Genomic DNA, 20993 nt, shown 5'->3' on the forward strand with positions numbered 1-20993 from the left:
AGTAGCACTGGCATTGGCCACGACTACGATTTCACTTGCTTCAACAGGTTTCCTCAAGCACAGCATATTGCCTGATGATTGATGGGTCCTTTAACTTTTTCAAGCTGGGTGGTACAAATAAAGAGTGCTACTTATTTGTATCAGTTTAATGAGCGGTGGTACATAATTTATACTGAAACTTAAAATTCTTTTCATGGCATGGTTGGTAGCTCAGAAAACATACCACTACATCTATCAGCCAAGCAGAAGCTACTCTTACATCTGGCAACAATTTCTGTGACACAAATGGAATATTTTTTCAGTTCGATCCATTTTGTGCCAAAGGTCAGTCAATGAAAAAACAAGAGTACAATTTTTGTTATAAATTGTTGCCCTTCTAGAGTTTTTTTGGGCCTATCTATCTCACTCCTGAAAGACTTAAATGGGTCCACAGTTACCATCTCACTTGACTTGCCGGGTCTTCTCAAGCACAACATATCTCCAAAGGTCTCGGTTGCTTGTCATTGCCTCTGTGAGGCCTAACGTTTGAAGGTTGTGCTTCACTATGTCTTCATCCCATGTCTTCCTGGGTCTACCCCTTCCACAGGTTCCCTCCACTGTTAGAGTGTGACACTTCTTCACACAGCTGTCTTCATTCATACATAACACATAACTATACCAGCGCAGTTGTCTCTGTTGCACACCACATCTGATGCTTCTTATGTCTCTGGGTGCCTACACTCTGTCGTGTATTTACATTACATATCCAGCAGAGCCTACCAGCTTCATTTCTTGCGAGCTTATGCATCGCCTCAGCAGTCACAGCCCATGTTTCACTGCTGTGTAGCAGGGCTGTTCACACACATGCTTCATACAATCTACCTTTCGCTCCGAGCGAGAGGTCCTTTGTTAACAGTAGAGGTAGGAGCTCTCTGAACTTTGCTCAGGCTATTCTTATTCTATATAAATGTGTGTGTGAGAGATTTGTGTCTGTGTTTGTTACCCACCATCTGAAATATTGAGATAACAACAAAGTTATCTACTTCATGGTTAGATAAAATCACAGCTTATACTAACTGCTGTCCACTTCTTTTCCTGTGTTTGTTCAGTCAACACACCACTCCTCAGCTTTACCCCTCCCCCTCCCACAGTACCTGTTTCTACTGTTGCTTCCTGCACCTAAGTTAAAATTATTACATGTTTGCAGAAGATCCGTTTAACAGTGAGACTTCAAAGTAAACAGTTACTATTAATACCAAATTAAGTTTCAACTCTAGGAATAGAGTTTAAATCCTCTCGTTTCGTGCATGTCTAGTATATCAGCTACACACACACACACACACACCTACTCATGTAGTGAGAAGATATACTTGAGTGTGAATGTAAAGATAAAAGGATAAACTATTTCTCTGATTTGTTAATTCTCTAAATGAGGTATTAACAGTAACTGCACGATAAAGTGAAGTATATTGCCACTTAAATGTGGCTGACCAATAGGGGTGGATGTTACTGTTGCTTTTAGCCCCAGGAGGACATCTCCTCCAGCTGGCTTATCGACACACTTCTGTGTCCTGTTTGTTTTGCCATTGCTTTGTACAAAAGGCAGTCGTCATATGATATTCAATGCCACAGTGTACTTGAGTAAATACTATATACATATATTTACAGTCACACACACATCTTTCTGTCAGTCTGTGGAGTTAATAGAGGGATACCTCCAGCTAGATTGACATGTACCCTGGTGAATAATTGATTGAATGTAATTTCATACATCATCATCATCATCATCATCATCATCATTATTTAGCATCATCATTATTTAGCATCTGTTGTCCATGCTAATATAGTCTAATTATTGAAGCATGTCCCTTAATTGTAGATGTTTGCTGGAGTTATTCAAGCAAGTGGAACTGCCAGACACCAGAGTTTTGTGGAAAAATGTAAAAAATTTGAAGTAAGTGTATATGTCACTTTTATATCAGTGCCGTCATCATCATCATCATCATCATCATCATCAATTAACGTGCGTTGTCCATGCTGGAAGGCTGCACCAGACTCCAGTCCAATTTGGCATAGTTTATACAACTGGATGCCCTTCCTAATGCCAACCACTCTGAGAGTGTAATGGGTGCTTTTACGTGCCACTGGCATGAGTGCCATTTGTGTGACGCCAGTATCTGCCATGACTGTGGTTTTACTTAGCTTGATGGGTCTTCTTCTCAAGCACAACATAATGTCAAAGGTGTCGGTCATTGCTCTGTGAGGACCAATGCCTGAAAGGAGCTGAATCACTTTTACCTCCATGAGGCTCAACACTTGAAGGGTACTTTTTACGTGCCACCTGCATAGCAGCCGGTTATGTAACACCAGCATCAGTCACGACTGCAATTTCACTTGGCTTGATGGGTCTTCTCAAGCACAGCATATCACCAAAGGTCTTGGTCACTAGTCATTGCCTCTGTGAGGCCCAAAGTCCAGAGATCATGCTTCACCACCTCATCCCATGTCTTCCTGGTCTAACTCTGCCACAGGTTCCCTCCATAGTTAGGGATTGACACTTCTTTGCACAGCTTTCACAGTGTATATGAAAAATATAAAATCCTCACCACCACCATCTTTGTCATCATCATCATTACCATCACCACCACCCAGCTCCAACCCCACCACACTCCCATCACCATCATTATTATCTTCCTCCTCATCATCATTGCTACCACCACCATCATCAAATTTGCTTGGCCCAGGAGAAACTTTTTAAATTCTGAAAGTGGGGTGTTTAGTTGGTGCCCTCACGAGAGAAAATTTATGTTGGAGACATGGAACTCCCCACTTGCTGACTAGTGAACAGAAGCCATACATAAGTTGGCCCTTTTCAGATACAACTGGAACTTGTCAAAAGAAGATAACACCATCTTGCGCAGAAGAGGTTTTTGTTTTCAAGAATTTCATTTCGGGGTTTTATTTCACAACCTTGCTGATGAAGACTGTATTCTTACCTCTGTTAATAAAAGAGGTTATGTGCCTCCAGTCAGCAGGTCTGATGACTTGCCTATATTGCTAAGAGCATAAGAGATGTGAAACCAATGGTAATTTTCTAACCAGCCATAGCCAACAACTACATTAATAACATACATACATCATACATGTGATTAGCAGCTGTCCTAAAATGTTGTCATGGTACTACCTCCCTATGCGGCATGGTGTTGTTGCTAAAACATTTTACAATGCCATCCGCAAAAAAAAAACTGTCCTGAAATAAACTTAGAAAATCCTTCTGTTATGGAATACATTTATAAACACCAACTCAAGGAATACTGGTGGAATATTCCCATCAAAACTTCTGTCGAATGTAAACATAACAGGCTGAATATTGTTGTTTGGGACATTGGGGCAAAGGTATGTATTGTCAAAGAGGTCAGCTGCCCTTCAGATATAAATATCTCTTTGAAAATCAAGGAAAAAGAGGATATCTATGGACAACTGATTCAAAACCTCCAGCTTTTATATCCAGACTATGAATTCATATTCATATCGATAATAATTGGAGCACTAGGTTTTGTTAGTAAATGCTTAAAGGAGAATCTTGATAAACTGGGATTTTCAGAAAGAGAAGTCGACCGGCTAATTCGTACATTACAAGTCCAATCTGTGAGTGGAACAGTAAAAATATGCAAGACTTTTCCTAAGTTTCAAATGCAAATTTGTCTCTGTTAACTACATCCCGAAGATGGCACCTTTTACTTTGTTGGAAACTAGCTCCATCCTTAGTGGAAGATTTATAATAATTAAAAAAATAGAAGAAATAACACACATACCCTGAAATCAGAAATTAGCTGTCCAGCAGATATTAACATACATACTGAAGGTCAGTGAAAAAGAGAATACCTACGCTAAACTATTGAGAAATCTGCATTTACTTTATCCAGATTACAAGTTCAGGCTTATACCTGTAATTGTTGGGGCACTGGGATATGTAACACACTACCTAAATACCAATCTTGAGAAAGCTAATTCGAAGACTACAGATCCAATCCATCACTGGAACTGTAAAAATCTGTAAAACTTTCCAGAAGTTTATCATTTAAATATGTATGAGCATGTCTAGATATGCAACTATATGAGAATACATACATAAAGCAAAACATACAAATCTTCACACATACATACATGGGTGACTCCCTTCGGTCATGAATGTCCATGGGATTGCACCTAGAAAGTTACTCTCCGAGGTACAAGTCCGGGCAAGGTTGTTTATGGAAGACCAGCAGTCACCCATGCATACCAGCCTCCCCTCTCCACACCACTGATGTTATCCAAGGGAAAGGCAAAGAGACTGATGCAGCTTGGCACCAGTGACGTCACAACTCATTTCTACAGCTGAGTGAACTGGAGCAACGTGAAATAAAGTGTCTTGCTCAAGAATACAACATGCAGCCCGGTCTGCGAACTCACAACCTCACGATTGTAAGCTTGACGCTCTAACCACTGAGCCATGCGCCTTCACATACATACATACATACAAACCAACCGACCAACCAACCCTATTGTTGCTGTTGAAATTCAAATGATGGAGCCTTGGATCTAGGAAACTGGCTGTTTCTCTACTAGCAAGAAATCTTGAAATAAAACTGAACAATGACATACAAACATACATATATGGGTATCAAGACTATAGAAACTTTAAAATACAAACAACAGAGTGGTAGAAAAAAAAATAAAGTTATAGGACAATGTAATCAAATTGGTTTTTATTCAGAAAACTTCCCTTCACTTCTTTCCTCATCAGAAACTTCTGTAAAAGTCTGCTCAAGAGTTCAGCATCTTTAATACAGAAAAATCTCCATCTCTCATGATCAGTCATGACTGAATTTGTGAAAGGAATCACAGTTTTGTTTTCACATGATGCTGTACTATTGTCATAATTCTTTACTCATATTCATCACAACATTATCATCATCACACTGTATAGTCAAGCACTTATTCATATAACCTTCATATTGCTGTACGATTGTCACCACTGTACTGATACTGTTAATCGTTGTTGTTGTATTTCTGCAGATATTTGGTTGTTTTGCCCTCACTGAGATGGGTCATGGCAGTAACACAAGAGCCATGCAGACTGTGGCCACCTATCAACCCTCAACGCAGGTTGGTTTACAACACTTTCTATTTTATTCAGTTCCTTTTTGGTCGATGATGCTACTGTTGCAGTTGGTGTCTTTTGTTCTGTGTGACTAATCTATCCCCACCATCACCACCACCACCACCACATCATGTCTGTCATGTGACTGAGAGTCTGCTTTGTTCAAATTAATTATGCGTGTGTGTGTGTGTGTGTGTGTGTGTGTGTCTATATCACGTACCGAATTCGATACACATGTGCATATATACACATTCTTACATATAAACATGCCTACATATGTATACCCATACACATGCGCATTCCTCATATTGATAAAGCATGAAAGAAAGATAGAGAGAGAGAATTGATGTTAGAAGTGCAGGATGGAAACTTTCTGAAAAGTACATATTTTTGTAATGAAATTTTGCAGAGATAGATTTTCAATGGGATAGATTGTGATTATGTTGATAGAATTTATTGAAATAATAACATATTTATTGCAAATATACAAAAGAGAAATTTGTGTTCTTTAATTTTATTTTAAGGTAATAAGTATTTTTCTTTATAAAATTAGTATTCATTTCATCATTTTGTCTTAGCACCAAGAAATTTGATAGAAGTTAAATTAAAATTATCGTATGTAATTGGATATTACCCATGGTAGCAAAAGCATACTTTCAAAGTTACCTGTCATATGATGGATAATATTTTAGAATCCATATACCGTAAATCCTTGAGTATAATCCGCATTTTTCCTCCAAAATTTAAAGGTCAAAATCCCTAGTGTGTACTATATACGAGGTCAAAAATGAAAAATATTTTCTAAGTAATGTCCGAGTCTCTATTTGCTGTCCGGCAATGTTTATTCAGACGCATTTTGTGATGTCGGGTGCGAAAATACCTTAAGCTAAGCCTGAAAGCAATGAAGTCATAAAAGAATCATCCATAACTTGCAATAAGCAACATTTATTAAAATAAAAGTATTCAGAATACAGAATAACATGTAACAAAAACAATTTGCAAACATATTTACATTACCATATAACAGTTAAGAACATTACCATTAATGTATAGTGATAAATATGTAAAGGCAACTTAATATTTATTTTTCACTGACGTTAAAGTGCACAAAAAAGCTACACGTTTGCATTATGTTATATATATGTAACGGCAGGGATATGTTAACATTGGAGGGTTACCAGTTTGTAAGAACGACCGTGCGAACCAAAGGAGAAATGGTGACGAATGGAAAACAGGCTCCTTTTTAAACGCGTTGCACGGTCGACACAAAAAATATAATTATAATATGTTATAATACTATAACATAGAGAATTCACATGGAAATGCGAAGGAATGCCAGTAAGATAAAAGATAGGAACGCAACCGATAAAGATGTATAACAGTAAGATTTATTGGAGCATTAAACTGTATGTCTGTGTGTGAGTGAATGCGACATAATAAAACACAATGTAAGACAGGCCGTCATGTAAATAGAAGAGTATGTGTATGTAAGAGTCACAGTGTAGATAAGAGTCAGTAACACGGATAAGGCAATATCAGTTCTGTTGAGGTACACAGTTCGATTGTAGGTCTGTATGTAAGAGGTTAAGGTTAAGTCAGAGCTGTCACTTGTCATGATGTTGAGGCTTCAATGCCCGACCGGATTCTTAATACAGATGGGTTCTCGCAGATGTCGAATTCTGGCTGTTATTTTGTGGTGAGGCAATTCACACAAACAGGGTTGAGAAGAGAAGCTGTGGTTGCTGTTTGGTAGCTTGTGTACGTAGAGTCGTGTTGATGCTGGCGACGGTGCTAGTAGTACGTAGTTGAAGTGGTTGTTGATGTCGTCGCTGGAACTGGCTGGTTGGTTGGTGCTGTGTTACGCGTGTGTGGTCAACGACCAGATCTGTGAGGATCTGAGCCGCGGATAATTTAGGCTATTTATAGGAAAATAGGGGCTCCAGAAAGCATTAGAAAAACACTCTCTCACGTGACCTTATTAGTGGCTACGGTTGGTTGGTTTGCGTCCTGGCGCGAACAGGAGTGGAGACAATTGCCGCTCAAATAATAGTCAGTCAGGTGATGACAGGGAAAGAGTTGTTTTCTGCTACGCTCGCATTTGTTAATATATATATACCGTGAGAGAGGTAGTTTCACTACATATACAATAATAATAAAGGACGTTACCTTATATATATGTTTACAAACCAAGGACGTTATATAGACCTCCTTGACTCAAGTTAGAGAAGGGGTGCATATTATACACAAGGTTTAGGTTTTTCAGAGGTACAGCCCCCTAAAAAACCCCTGCGTATTACACTCAAGGGCAGACTATACTCGAGGATTTACAGTATTTCATATTGCTTAAATGTAAACTCATATATTGAAATATGTTCACACTCTTTATATTATTGAAATTTAAATGTATATCTTTATTCTGTCATGTTATACAATGTTAAAATCTATTCATATATGTCTTTGTACTCATGTATTCCACATTGTTTGAATGTAAATACATCCTTCTGCACACACATTTCACATTTTTTAAATGTAAAACTCTAATAAACACATTTCCCATTGTTTAACCTTCAATTATTCAGATTACTATCAGACGTAATGCTTCTTGATTCACATTGTTTTGAATAAATCATGCATTATCTTGTAGCTTCAAGGTTTTGATGATATGATTATTTTTACAACGACATTCTTGGGTAGGTATGAGAGACCAGATCTGGTTGGTTTGAGCTCAAAGCAAGTAGAATATTTGGTCCTGATGTGACTGGTTCAATTGCTAAAAGGTTGAATATAAAAATGTCTATATTCCTATTGTTGAAATGCCAGTATATATCTTTATCTTTACACATTTCCTATTATTTAAACATTAGCACATATTCTAAGATTAATCCACTGATAATTACTTTAATTCATTTATAAATAATTTGCTTATAGGAATTCATACTACATACACCACATTTGGAAGCTACTAAAATGTGGGTTGGTAACCTTGGTAAACATGCAAGCCATGCTATTGTCTATGCTCAGTTGCACACTCCAGATGGTGTGAACCATGGACTTCATAGTTTTGTTGTTCCGATCAGAGATGTACACACAATGAAAGCATTACCTGGAGTTCTGGTTGGTGACATGGGATATAAAATTTCAATTAATGGCCTTGACAATGGGTGAGATTTTTTTCTCTTTTTCTATCTAAGGGTGGTTGTTGTTGTTGTTAGTTTAAAGCTGGCTGAGGGTACTGTCAGTTTGAGTGAGGAAATGAAGTGCTACAAGTCCTTTATTGAGAAAGAGAAGTGAGGGTTCTGTGTGTTATCCTGTGTTAGTTTGTTTACATCCTCATCACTTGGTGGTTTCGGCAAAGAGACTGATAGAATAAGTTCTGGACTTAAAAAAAAAGAACAAGTACCAAAGTTAATTCATTTGAGTAAATTCTTTAAGGCAGTGCTCCAGCATGGCTGCAGTTGAATGACTGAAACGAGTGAAAGATGATCCATTTGGTCCTCTTCCTTTCATGACTGTTGCCACTGGGGCTGCTGCTGCTGCTGTTGTTGTTGTTGTTGGTGGTGAATGGAAATGTATTTCTGGTTCTGAATGAAGAAGTAACTAACAACACTTGTGAACAATTAACAGAATATTTTATTACTGTACATAGTGTTTTATGTGTTGCTCTTTTACAAATACTAACAGCAATAATTACATTGTGGGAGAGACATACTGCTTGGGATTTACGACAAGCTTACTGATATAGCAATCATCATCATTATCATTGTTGTTTAACGTCCGCTTTTCATGCTGGCATGGGTTGGACGGTTTGACTGAGGACTGGTGAGCCAGAAGGCTGAACCAAGCTCAATCTGATCTGGCTAAGTTTCTACAGCTGGATGCCCTTCCTAACGCCAACCACTTTGAGAGTGTAGTGGGTGCTTTTATGTGCCACCGGCATGAGGGCCAATCAGGCGGTTCTGGCAATGCTCAAATGGTGTTTTTTATGTGCTACAACCACTACGCCATATGGGCATATGACATAGTGGTTAAGAGCGCAGGCCACTAACCCCAAGACTCCGAGTTCAATTCCAGGCAGTGACCTGAATAATAATAATAATAATAATAACAACAACAACATTGAAAAATACCTTAGGAATGAGAACTCAGATTCGAAATTTCCCCAAGATGAGGACAAATATCCATCAAATGTAAATAAAGTAAATAATGTACATAATTCCTCATCTCTTAAATATAGAACTGAAGCTCACTGATATAGCAATCATTTTGGCTGGCCCCATCACAACTGGAAAATAATTGCACTATACCTGTGGCAACAAATATTCCTGTTCTGCTACTTAACTGGCTAGATGTAGAGATGAACATGGAGACACAACATGTGGCTATCTCAACATTCTGCTATTACCACTAATAACCACCTTTATATATAGGGGTCAATGAGAAAGTTCTAGAAAATTGAATCATGTGATGGCTTGATGCTGATTGATCACTTAACAGACCAATCGTATGAAACTACTGTGGTTTGATTGTGATGTCTGCATGATGACCTAATGATTCAGTTTTGAATCAACACTGCACAGTAATTGCTGTTAACGGAGGTGTCTGACCAAGTGCTTAGGGTTGATTAATTCCAGATGTGGCTGTGTGCTTAAGAAGTTTGCTTCCAAAGCACCTGAAACGCTGTTTTTGATGTCTTCACATATCCATTATCTTGTTTGAGGTACAGGGTGTTCTTAGATCTGTCACATTGTTCTGGTAGCCTATTTATTTCATTTTAAAGGGTAGATACAATTAGGGAACATCATATAACAATATCAACAAATAATGCCTCCTGGTCTTTCTCCAAGAACTTGTAATAATAAGAATTGTTTCAGATTTTGGCATGAAACCAACAATTTTAGTGAAGTGGGTTAATTGATTACATTGATCCCCAGCAGTTGACTGTATTTTACTGACCTTGGTTGGATGAAAGCTAAAACTGACTTTGGTGAGATTTGAACTCCCAATGGAAAGAGTGGAAGAAATGCTATGAAGTATTTTGTCCATTGTGCTAACGATTCAGCCAGGTCAAGGCCTTAATCATAATGCTTTCTGATTTTGGCACAAGGCCAGCAATTTTGATGAAAGAGTGTTAATTGATACTATCAACCGCATTATTTGACTGGTGCCTTTTTTTTTTTTTGAGGAATGAAAGGCAAACTTGATCTTGGTGGGATTTGATCTCAGTATCTTAAGAGCTAGAAGAAATGCTGCTAAGCATTTTCGTCTGACACTCCTCTCAGTTTTGGGCAGCAGATAAAATTCTGTGGGAATTGTAGGTCTTGGTTTTTGCATGGATAGCTGCAGGGCAGCTCTTAGTAAAGCACATGGGTATTTTGGGACACATTTTTTGTTGTGTGAAGGATGTGAAAGGACAAATCTATGTAACTATTTCTGATGTGTCAGGAGTGAAGTGTGTGCTGCCAATGATTATGGACTCCCCTGTCATAAGACAACAGATGAGGCTTCTGCAATTTCTTGCCAAACAACCACATAAATAATTTGTTCATAGTGACCAAATGTTTGTGTTACAGATAAGCTCACTCTCTCCATCAAATCAACATTTTCTGTACAAGTGTGTACTACACACCAGACGTTGAAATGATCACAGAGCAACATGAAACGAAGTGTTTTGCTCAAGAACACAACACACTACCCAACCTGGGAATCGAAATCATGATCTTGTGATTGCAAGTGCTACACTCAAGTCACTAGGCCCTGTTCCTTGATGTACTGCTAGGGTTAATGAGTATAAAACTGGTAGAGATTCAACTAGTTGGCTGACATGAATGTGCTGTGAATATGAATGAGCTGTGAACATATGACAAATATTTTGTGTTGTGTCAATGCTTTGAGATGTATCCCATTTTATTGTAATGAGGTAAATATGTTTAATTTATTTTCTAGGTTTGTTTCTTTCAACAATGTGAGAATCCCTCGGGAAAACTTACTCAATAAGAGTGCAGATGTCACTGTTGATGGGCAGTACGTGTCACCATATAAGGTAAAAACAATATCAATTCATACTTTGTTCTAAAAACATTGATTGCTTGGATTAGTGTTGTTCTAACTGTAATTGTTGGAATATTTGATGGAGTAGGATATGGTCTAGTCATCCATATTGTTAATCAGGTTGTACAGGAAAGTATGACACCCTGGTGACTGATGTTGCAGCATCATAATCAGCTGTTACAAGGGTAAAGGAGATGCCTGAGATCAGTGGGTCTTGATCATTTTTCGCTTATGGACTCCTTTGATTCTGGACTCCCATCTTAAAAAATAAATCCTGTTATATTTGTATGATTAAATACTAGGAATTATATAAAAAAAATTGTTGCAATATTTTGTGTACTATTGATATATAACCAATTTATTGCTCATCTCATGAACTTTAGCAAAATCTTCCATGGGTCCCCAATGGTTATATGGACCCTGGTTGGGAACCACTGCCTCAGAAATAATTACAGAGTTCAATGAGACATAACATAATGGTTGTAGTAAAAGTGGCTCAATATCTTTTAATTAATTATTTTAACAATAAAGCTGTGAGTTGGCAGAAATGTCAGCACGCCGGGTTGATCTAATCGACTGGTCCCCTCCCCCAAAATTTCGGGCCTTGTGCCTAGTGTAGAAAAGGATATAAAAGGTGGCGAGCTGGCAGAAACGTTAGCACGCCGGGCAAAATGCTTCGCGGTATTTCGTCTGTCTTTACCTCTTGAGTTCAAATTCTGCCGAGGTTGACTTTGCCTTTCATCCTTTCGGGGTCGATGAATTAAATACCAGTTGTGTACTGGGGTCGATCTAATCGACTGGCCCTCTCTCCCCAAAATTTTGGGCCTTGTGCCAAGAATAGAAAAGAATTATTTTAACAATGTAAACAAAACATCGTCTGATATCATACAACAGCCATAATTATTTCTTTGTAATTTTTTTAATAAGTAGAAAAGCAAACGCTTCAGTATTTCCTTAGCTGTTCTTTCAAATGGTCGAGTTGCAATCACTGGGTTTGGATCAACAATCTTGAAGATGGGCTTGACTATTGCAATACGTTATTCAGCTGCACGACGCCAGTTTGGACCAAAGGAAGATGAAGAAATACCAATTCTAGAATACCCATTACAAGTAAGATTAATTACTTTATTTTTTACCTTTGAAAATCTTCATTTCTATATTTTTTATTTTTATTAGGAAAATGATTAAAAAATGTTTAATTTAAACATTTTAGAATCTTTTATACAACATTTAGGAAATCTCAAATAAGACCTCTCAGCTTCACTTAAGTTACATTTCACTATCAACAGAAATTTCAGTTAATACTTCCCCCATTGTTCCTGGTTGGTAGATCCCCAGTAGACCTCAAACACTATTTATTTCTCTTTTTCCCACTTCAATTGTCTCTCTTTCTTTCTAACTCTCCCATTTTCCTCTCCTTCCTTATCCTACTGTGGTAGCCAAATATCTCTTCTACAGTGAGGCAACTACCTCTATCATATTCTAACCTCTTGCCTGGCTCACCACCACTTCCCTCCACTCCCTTTCTCAGCTTAGAGGTCTTTGCTTTGCAACTTACTCAGTGACCCCATTCGTGCTGGTATCACGTAAAAGAGCTCCTGTGCCAGTGCCACCTTTACAGTACACCCTGTAAAGTGGTTGGGATTAGGAAGGGCATCCAGCCATGGAAACTTTGCCAAAACAGATGACTAGAGTCTGGTGCAGCTCTCTGGCTTGACAGCTCCTGTCAACCATCCAACCCATGCTGTCATGGAAAACTGACATTAAATGACGATAATGTATTTTGATGTCACCTGTGTATTTCAGTTATATACACTCAACCTGTGTATATTTCACTTGTATATATATTTGCTGTTTTGAGAATATGTTCTGACCACCTCATCACCAATATCTTTATTTTCTTTCCAGCTATTCTCACTCACTCTTATATAACATCAAGTAACCATGTATCTCTTCTGTATCAAGACATCTGTGTCTGTCTCTCTTTCATACTTTAGCCTGGGGACCTATGCATGGGTCGTTGCCAGTGCTGCCTGACTGGCTCCCCGTGCTGGAGGCACGTAAAAAGCACCATCCGAACGTGGTCAATCCCAGCACCCTGCTCCCCCCACCCCTGACCCAACTGGCTCCTGTGCCAGTAGCACGTAAGAAGCACCATCCGAACATGGCCGATGCCAGTGCCACCTGACTGGCTCCCATGCCTGTGGCACGTAAAAAGCACCCACTACACTCTCAGAGTGGTTGGCTTTAGGAAGGGCATCCAACTGTAGAAACCTTGCCAGATTAGATTGAAGCTTGGTGTGGCCTCCTGGCTTGCCAGTCCCCAGTCAAACGGTTCAACCCATGCCAGCATGGAAAACAGGTGTTAAACGATGATGATGATGATGAACCCCTTTGATTACTATTTTATTCTGGTGGGTCCTCATAGCCATTTGATGTTTAAAGCCTAGCTTTATAGAAACTTCTTTCCAAATTTCTATTTTGTTTTCCACACATTAACTTGTGTAGGTTGAATTATACAAAATGTTGGAGAAAGAAACCTTGCTGTTTCTTGCAATACATACCTATACATACAATTAAGGCAAAATTTATATCAGGGGCCCTTAAAATATTGTGAATTCCCAATCTATCATTTTGTTGTATAGACCCTTCAAAATCTTATATGAACCTTCAAGGGCAATATGGACCTCAGTTGAGAACCACTGGTTTAGCCTCTCAACTTCTGGCATAGCCACCTTCCCATCAGCTATGACCTCTTCCTCAGTTGAGAGGGGGGTGCTTCTTCTTTTTCTTTGTTTTATGAATCGCTTGGCAATCTTACTAGTACCAGTGTAATGGAGAAGGTACCCTATACAAACTGTAAAGTGGTTAGTGATAGGAAAGGCATCCAGCTGTAGAAAACATGACAAAGCAGACATTGGAGTTTGATGCACTCTCTGGCTCGTTGGGTCCTGTCCAACCCATGCCAGCATGGAACAATGAATATGAAATGATAATGATCACGTGTATTCTGTTGACTGGCATACAGAGGTTCTGGCTATCTTTATAATGACACCATCTGAGCTGATCTATCTTCTCTTCCCTCTACACTGTCATCTCTTCAGCTTTAACCCTTTCGATACCAACCCAGCTGAAACCGCATCTGGCTCTGTAGTACAAATGTCTTGTTTTCATAAGTTTTGAATTAAATCTTCCACCAAACCTTAGTCACAATTTATGTTCCTAACACTAGCTCAATGATAACTAAATAATGTTACCAAATTCTTTGTTATATTTGAAATTAATTGAATGAAACACAGAGCATCTCAAAATAAATATGGTAATGAAAGGTTTAAAGTCTGTCCAAGTTATTTATTTCAACTGATGTTTTCCTTTTGCACCAAACCAAATCATTCATTTTTTTCTCTTTCTGGTTCTATTTCATCTTCAAGGGACATTTCTGACTCCTATTATAACCAAATCAATGAAATGTTCTTATAAATAATATCATATTTATGTCTTCCTCAAAATTTTTGGTTACAGCAATGGCGCTTACTTCCATATTTGGCTGCTACCTATTGTCTGGAACACTTCAGTAAATCTCTTTTTAGTGAACTTGTAAAAGTTCATGTTGGACACATGTTTGGGGACCAAAGTGATTACATGGTAAGCTGACCTTTGTTTTATCTTTTATTTTTCTTTTGTTTCAGTCTTTGGGCTGTGGCCATGCTGGAACACTACCTTCATCAAATCAGCCCCAGTACTTATTTTTTAAGTCTGGTACTTATTCTGTCAGTCTCTTTTGCTGAACCACTAAGTTGCAGGGATGTAAACAAAACAACATGGGTTGTCAAGTAGTGGTGGGGAACAACTGCAATGCACACACACACACACACACACACACACACACATGATGGGGTTCTGCACAGTCTCCATCTATCAAATTCACTCACAAGGCATTGATCAGCCTGTAGTAGAAGACACTTGTCTAAGGTACTTCACAGCGGGACTGAACCTGAAACTCTATGGTTGCAAGGGAGCTTCCTAACCACACAGCTATGCATATTTATTATATTTATTTATATATTTTATGTCACAATTTGTCTGCAGTAATGTCTCCAATGGAACAATCACTTGTTCAGTGTATTTCTGAAGATTAGAGTAACACGGGAGAATCATTAGCTCAATGTAGAACAAATATCTCAAGGGGTTTTATATGGTGAGAATTGTTGTTTATAGGTTTTCTCAATATACATCAGCAAAATGCACAGACACACATCTATAAATATAGGTTGGCCATGTGGTTAAGAAACTTGTTTCCTAGCCTTATAGTTTCTAGTTCAGTTCCACTGCTTAGTACATTGGGCAAGTGTTTTCTATTGTAGCTGTGGGTGTGTGCATTCACATTCTTGTCATGACACTACACGATAGTTGTAAATAAGCATCACTGTCATAAAGGTGGTGTTGTTTGTTTCCAGTCTTCCATGAAAACATGTCCAGCCATGAGGAAATAATATCTTCCTTAGAAACAGGTGAGGAATGGTGACAGGAAGAGTATTACTGATAGTGACTTTTACAAATGCATAGCCTAAGTTTTTAAATACTGGACTTTGTACCATTAATCTTTACATTGTCAAAGCAAAAGATTAAGTTGAATAAAACCCAAATTAAGTCAATCTACTGACACATTCTACATCTACCTGCCAAAAGGTATACACCTAAATACTCACACCTGCTTACAATGTCCTACATACATAAATAAATTCTAAATAATATAACTCCAAATTTAACCAATATAAATTTCTCCATTACAAACAACTCTAAAAGCCTAATTACTACTCCACTCAAACCTGCACTTCCAAGGAAGATTTTCACTCAACAGAGACTATATAAAGCCAAGATTATCTTCAATTCATAGCAGTTCAATGATGGCTTAACTGGCTGAAACTTCGAAGTCCCTGTCAAAAATATTCTTGTTTGAAATGGCATATAAAAAGCACCATTCGAGCATAACCAATACCAGTGATGCCTGACTGGGACCCGTGCCAGTGGCACATAAAAATTACCATTTGAGCATGGTCGATGCCAGTGCCATATGACTGGCTCCTGTGCCGGTGGCATGTAAAAAGCACCCACTACACTCTCGGAGTGGTTGGGGTTAAGAAGGGCATCCAGCTGTAGAAACCTGTCCAGATCAGACTGGAGCCTAGTACAGTCTCCTGTCAAACTGTCCAACCCATGCCAGCATGGAAAGCAGATGTGTTAAGTGACGATGATAATGATGATACATACACACACAATAGGCTTCTGCACAGTTTCTGTTCCTCTGTTTACTGAATTTTATCTAAATCACCGATATAGTATTGCTCAACTCACATCTATAATAAAAGACACTATTCCATGGTGTCCCACTGCAAGTTTGAACCTAGAACCTTATGGGCTCAAAGCAAACTAGACTGCAGAATAGTGTTTTACATCCAAAGGAGTGCAGTGAGAGAAGAGAAGAGATATGCATTTTGTGTATGAGCGACGGTTTAGGAGAGAGTGTTTTGATTAAGTGTACGTGTGTATGTTCTGGGAATTAGAGATGTGTGCATGGTCGATGGGTAGCAGATATGTGTGAGTGAAGTTCATTGGACAGTGTTTATTGTCATGTGCGGATATTCAAGGAGAAGACGGTGTTATTAGAGAAAGGCAACAAAATTATTAATCTTAGTTTGAAGGCCATGTTTAGCTTGAAAATTAGTTGTTGTTCATGGTGAAAATGAGAAATAGGAGGTCCATAGTATAAAATAGCACCACAGATGTGGCCAGGAGACTGGATAAAATAACATGATGCTTTTTCTCTCTTCTGATTGACAGTGGGGATTAATCCGTGAGATACATGCGCTGTCATCTGCTAGTAAACCTCTGGGAAGCTGGTTAGCTCGAGATGGAGTTCAAGAATGCAGAGAAGCTTGTGGTGGAAATGGTTATCTTGCTGGTGAGTGTCTCTATGACATGTTTATTTCATCCACAAACAGTATATTTACATCATCATCATCATCATTATCATCATCATTTGTCATCTGTATTCCATGCTGGCATGGGTTAGATAGTTTGACTGGAATTGGTGAGCCAGAAAGGTGCACCAGTCTGTTTTGGCTTGGTTTCCATGGCTGGATGTCCTTCCTAATGCCAGTCACTCCATAGTGTGTACAGGGTGCTTTTTACATGTCACTGGCATGTGACTCCTAAACCTTTTTTATTTTCTCTCCCTGTTTATTTCTGTGTTCCTTTCTGTCGAAGAGCGTAGGCTCGAAATGTAAAAAACTTTCTCACTTCCCGAGCATTAAACTAATACATCTGTTTGTTATTTACACACCTGTCTTCGTCTTTTGTTTTTTTGTAAATTCTCATCATCATCATCGTTTAACGTCTGCTTTCCATGCTAGCATGGGTTTGACGATTTGACTGAGGACTGGTGAACCAGATGGCTACACCAGGCTCCAATCTGATCTGGCAGAGTGGGTGCTTTTACGTGCCACCGGCACGAAGGCCAGTCAGGCGGTACTGGCAATGGCGCACGTAGGTACTGTAAGTTTAGAGGTAATACTTGATAAGTGTAAGCACCTGTATATGCCGGATAGTGGCAGAGGTGAGAGAATATATCAAACATAAATTGAAAACAGAACACAAAAGATATCGCGGTACACATGTTTCAAGCTTCATAAACAATCTGTTATTATATCACCATAGGTACATTGATATAAAAGATGGTTTAAAGCTCTCTTCAGCTGCCAACAATATATATATATATATATATATATATATACACACACACACACACACATATGGCTTAGTGGTTAGGGTGTTGCACTCATGATTGTAAGATTGTGGTTTTGATTCCCAGACTGGGCATTGCGTTGTGTTCTTGAGCAAAGCACTTTATTTCACATTGCGATCATTTTGTCATCTGACATGTGGCACCCAGTTGCACCTGTAAAGGTAATGTCGATTTGATGGAGGGAGTGAGCTTATGTGTACACAAACATTTGATCCCTATAAACAAATCATTTGTGTGGTTGTTTGGCAAGAAACTGTTGAACCCTCATACGTTGTCTAACGATGGGAGAGTCCATGATGATATAGAATGAGAGAAGAGAGAGAGAGAGAGAAACAGTAAGGTCAATGAAACACATCTGGGCTTAATATACTTAGAAAATAATTACATGAATACAAAATACAGAGTATAGAATAAAGTAAAGAAAAAGAGTAATGTAATAGTCTTATGTTGACAGCCGTTTCGAGTGCACCATGGCTTATGCTGTAACCATGTTCATAGATAATAAAGACCCACGAGGTCGTAGGTGTGTGTAATAATGTAAATTTCAATGGACTTGTTTGGCTAAGTCAGGTCACCCTCATCAGAAGAAGAATGGTAAATGCATGCATCATGACAGTGCTTACAAATATAAAGGGTTATAGAGAATAGAGTGGGATAGTAAGTAAAGTGTTTGAGGGAGGAGAAGGAATGATTAGAGAGGTGGGATGATTAAAGAAGAAATAGGATGAGCAGAGGATAATTAAAGTCTATTGTGCCAACTTTAGACTTGTAGGGTGGTCAGTACAGAAGAGCAGGGAGGAATGTAGTAAACATCAGTTGGTAAATAGCAAATTGTAAGGGAAGACAGGTAAAAGTCCATAAAGGGGGAGTGAAAGAGAATTACAGTACGAGGAGGTTAGTTTATACAGAAAAACAAAATGATAATGAATTTATGTAATGGGAGAAAGATTTTTAGTATTTATGTTGACATGCAAAAATTACATTTGAGAATCAATTGAGTAGAGAGGTCTTCTTGTGGTGTAATACAGTAGGCAATGTGAGGCAGCATAATTGGCAAAAATGCCAATCTGTAGAGTAGGGGTTTCTGCAGATGGTAGAGCTTGGCACAGTCCTCTGACCTACCAGATCCTGTAAAACCAGGTAACTCATCTCAGGTAACTCATTTCAGGTAACTCATCTCAGCATTAAATACAGATGTTAAATGATGATGATGAGCAGGGGAATAGATTGATATTTAGTTTACTGTTGTCTTTTTTCCATTTCAGTGAATCGTTTAGGAGAATTACGAAGCAGTAACGACCCAAACTGTACATACGAAGGAGACAACAACGTCTTATTACGTCAGACAAGTAATTATCTTCTCAGTCTTTTTGACGAGAAACTCAAGAATCCAGGTAAATATTATTCCTGTAATTGAAGAACCTGCTAATTATTATTATTGTAGTAGACATACAAATGTCAAATTTACCAATTTCTCTATGGTATGGCAGCATGCAATGTAACTGCACATTGCTGTATCCACTGTTTGTATGTTTACAAAGCATGTGCTGCCATCTATTGGTGAACAGTTGCCTACAGTATGGTTACATTGAATGTGGATGCAATAAATTGTTTATAACTACTGGTAATAACATAAAGTTATACAGGTAAGTGGAGGAATTAAATCATACATACACACCTGCATGTTTTGTCTGTGTTTGACTATGTACATATAATTGTAGGGTTTCACAGGTTATTGACACCAAACTTAGTCCTTGGGGTTGTAAATTCGTTCGTTCATGCATATAGTTTTTTTTTTTCTGTGAATCATGTGATGTCATGAATATGTGCTATGCACATATATCTGTGTAGTTAAGGAATCGATTATAAGTTCATAGGGGCATATTTTTTTTATGCATAATGTTCATATAACACATAGTGTGCATATAATTGATGTCCATAGAAAATCTTATTCGTATTGGTGGGGTTGCAAAGTAGGTGGGGCGGGGCCATGCTTTTAAATTTTGAAGTATGAATTGTTGCTTGTGCATGCAATGGGAGAAAGTTTCCTCTCTAACATTCAAAGTGTTCACTGTTTATGTTATGATATTTAGTTTTTGGTACACATGAAAATTGTAGATCTCTTTCTTAACATGAAACCATTGTTAGACTTGTTAACTCACAAATAAAGTATATATATTTGTATGTGTATATATATTAGCTTGCTTACCAATCACATGGTTCCAGGTTCAGTCCCACTGCGTGGCACCTTGGGCAAGTGTCTTCTGCTGTGGCCTCAGGCTGACCAAAGCCTTGTTAGTGGATTTGGTAGACGGATACTGAAAGAAGTACGCCGTATATATATGTGTGTGTGTGTGTGTGTGTGTGTGTGTGTGTCTGTGTTTGTCCCTTCAACATTGCTTGACAACCGATGTTGGTGTGTTTATGTCCCCGTAACTTAGCGGTTTGGCAAAAGAGACCTATAGGATAAGTACTAGGCTTACAAAGAATGTCCTGGGGTCGATTTGGCCAAATTTGGACATACAACAGTTTAACATAACAGCAACAATATTTATTCTGCATTGTCTCTGTTTGCAGGCTGTATGTTCAGAAGGGCGGTAAATTTGTGTAAGAGCTGAATATAAGGTAGATGTAACTCTTTATTCCAGCTGCAGACAACCTCTTTAGTAGTGGTGGCTACAATGGGATGCACTTGTTCCACACTGTCGGACATAAATAATAACAAATTTAGTTGCTCTTTTTCTCTGTTGCTGATGTGGAGTATGAAGTGTAGTGAAACGATGTGAGAGAGATCCATTTAACCCCTTCCAGCATGTAAAGATATGATGTAAAATGGTGAAGATGATGTTGGAAGTGGTGGTGGTGACAGTGGCATCTGTGGTGGTGGTGGTGGTCGTGTTGGTGGTGTCTATATAGTAGCAAGAATTAACCAATAAACTGAGAAAATATCTTTTGCTATCTATTTTGCTAAAATAGCACAGGTCCCTCTCTTGTTATTGGAAATGCTGTGAACCAGAG

The 20993-nt window shown here is 38.4% G+C and overlaps 1 protein-coding gene across 1 annotated transcript in view; it reads left to right on the plus strand.

The window, feature by feature from the left end:
* LOC106871617 (peroxisomal acyl-coenzyme A oxidase 3) overlaps positions 1–20993 on the plus strand; it is a 45266-nt gene that overhangs the window by 10307 nt on the left and 13966 nt on the right. The window contains exons 3-10 of the mRNA XM_014918185.3: positions 1859–1933; positions 5038–5127; positions 8051–8283; positions 11066–11162; positions 12101–12280; positions 14693–14815; positions 17012–17132; positions 19241–19369. Coding sequence (XP_014773671.2) covers positions 1859–1933; positions 5038–5127; positions 8051–8283; positions 11066–11162; positions 12101–12280; positions 14693–14815; positions 17012–17132; positions 19241–19369 — 1048 coding nt within the window. The remainder of the gene's footprint in view (positions 1–1858; positions 1934–5037; positions 5128–8050; positions 8284–11065; positions 11163–12100; positions 12281–14692; positions 14816–17011; positions 17133–19240; positions 19370–20993) is intronic.

This window comes from Octopus bimaculoides, chromosome 1 (assembly GCF_046866305.1).
Source record: "Octopus bimaculoides isolate indiv1 chromosome 1, ASM4686630v1, whole genome shotgun sequence".
NCBI classification, from domain to species: Eukaryota; Metazoa; Mollusca; class Cephalopoda; order Octopoda; family Octopodidae; genus Octopus; species Octopus bimaculoides.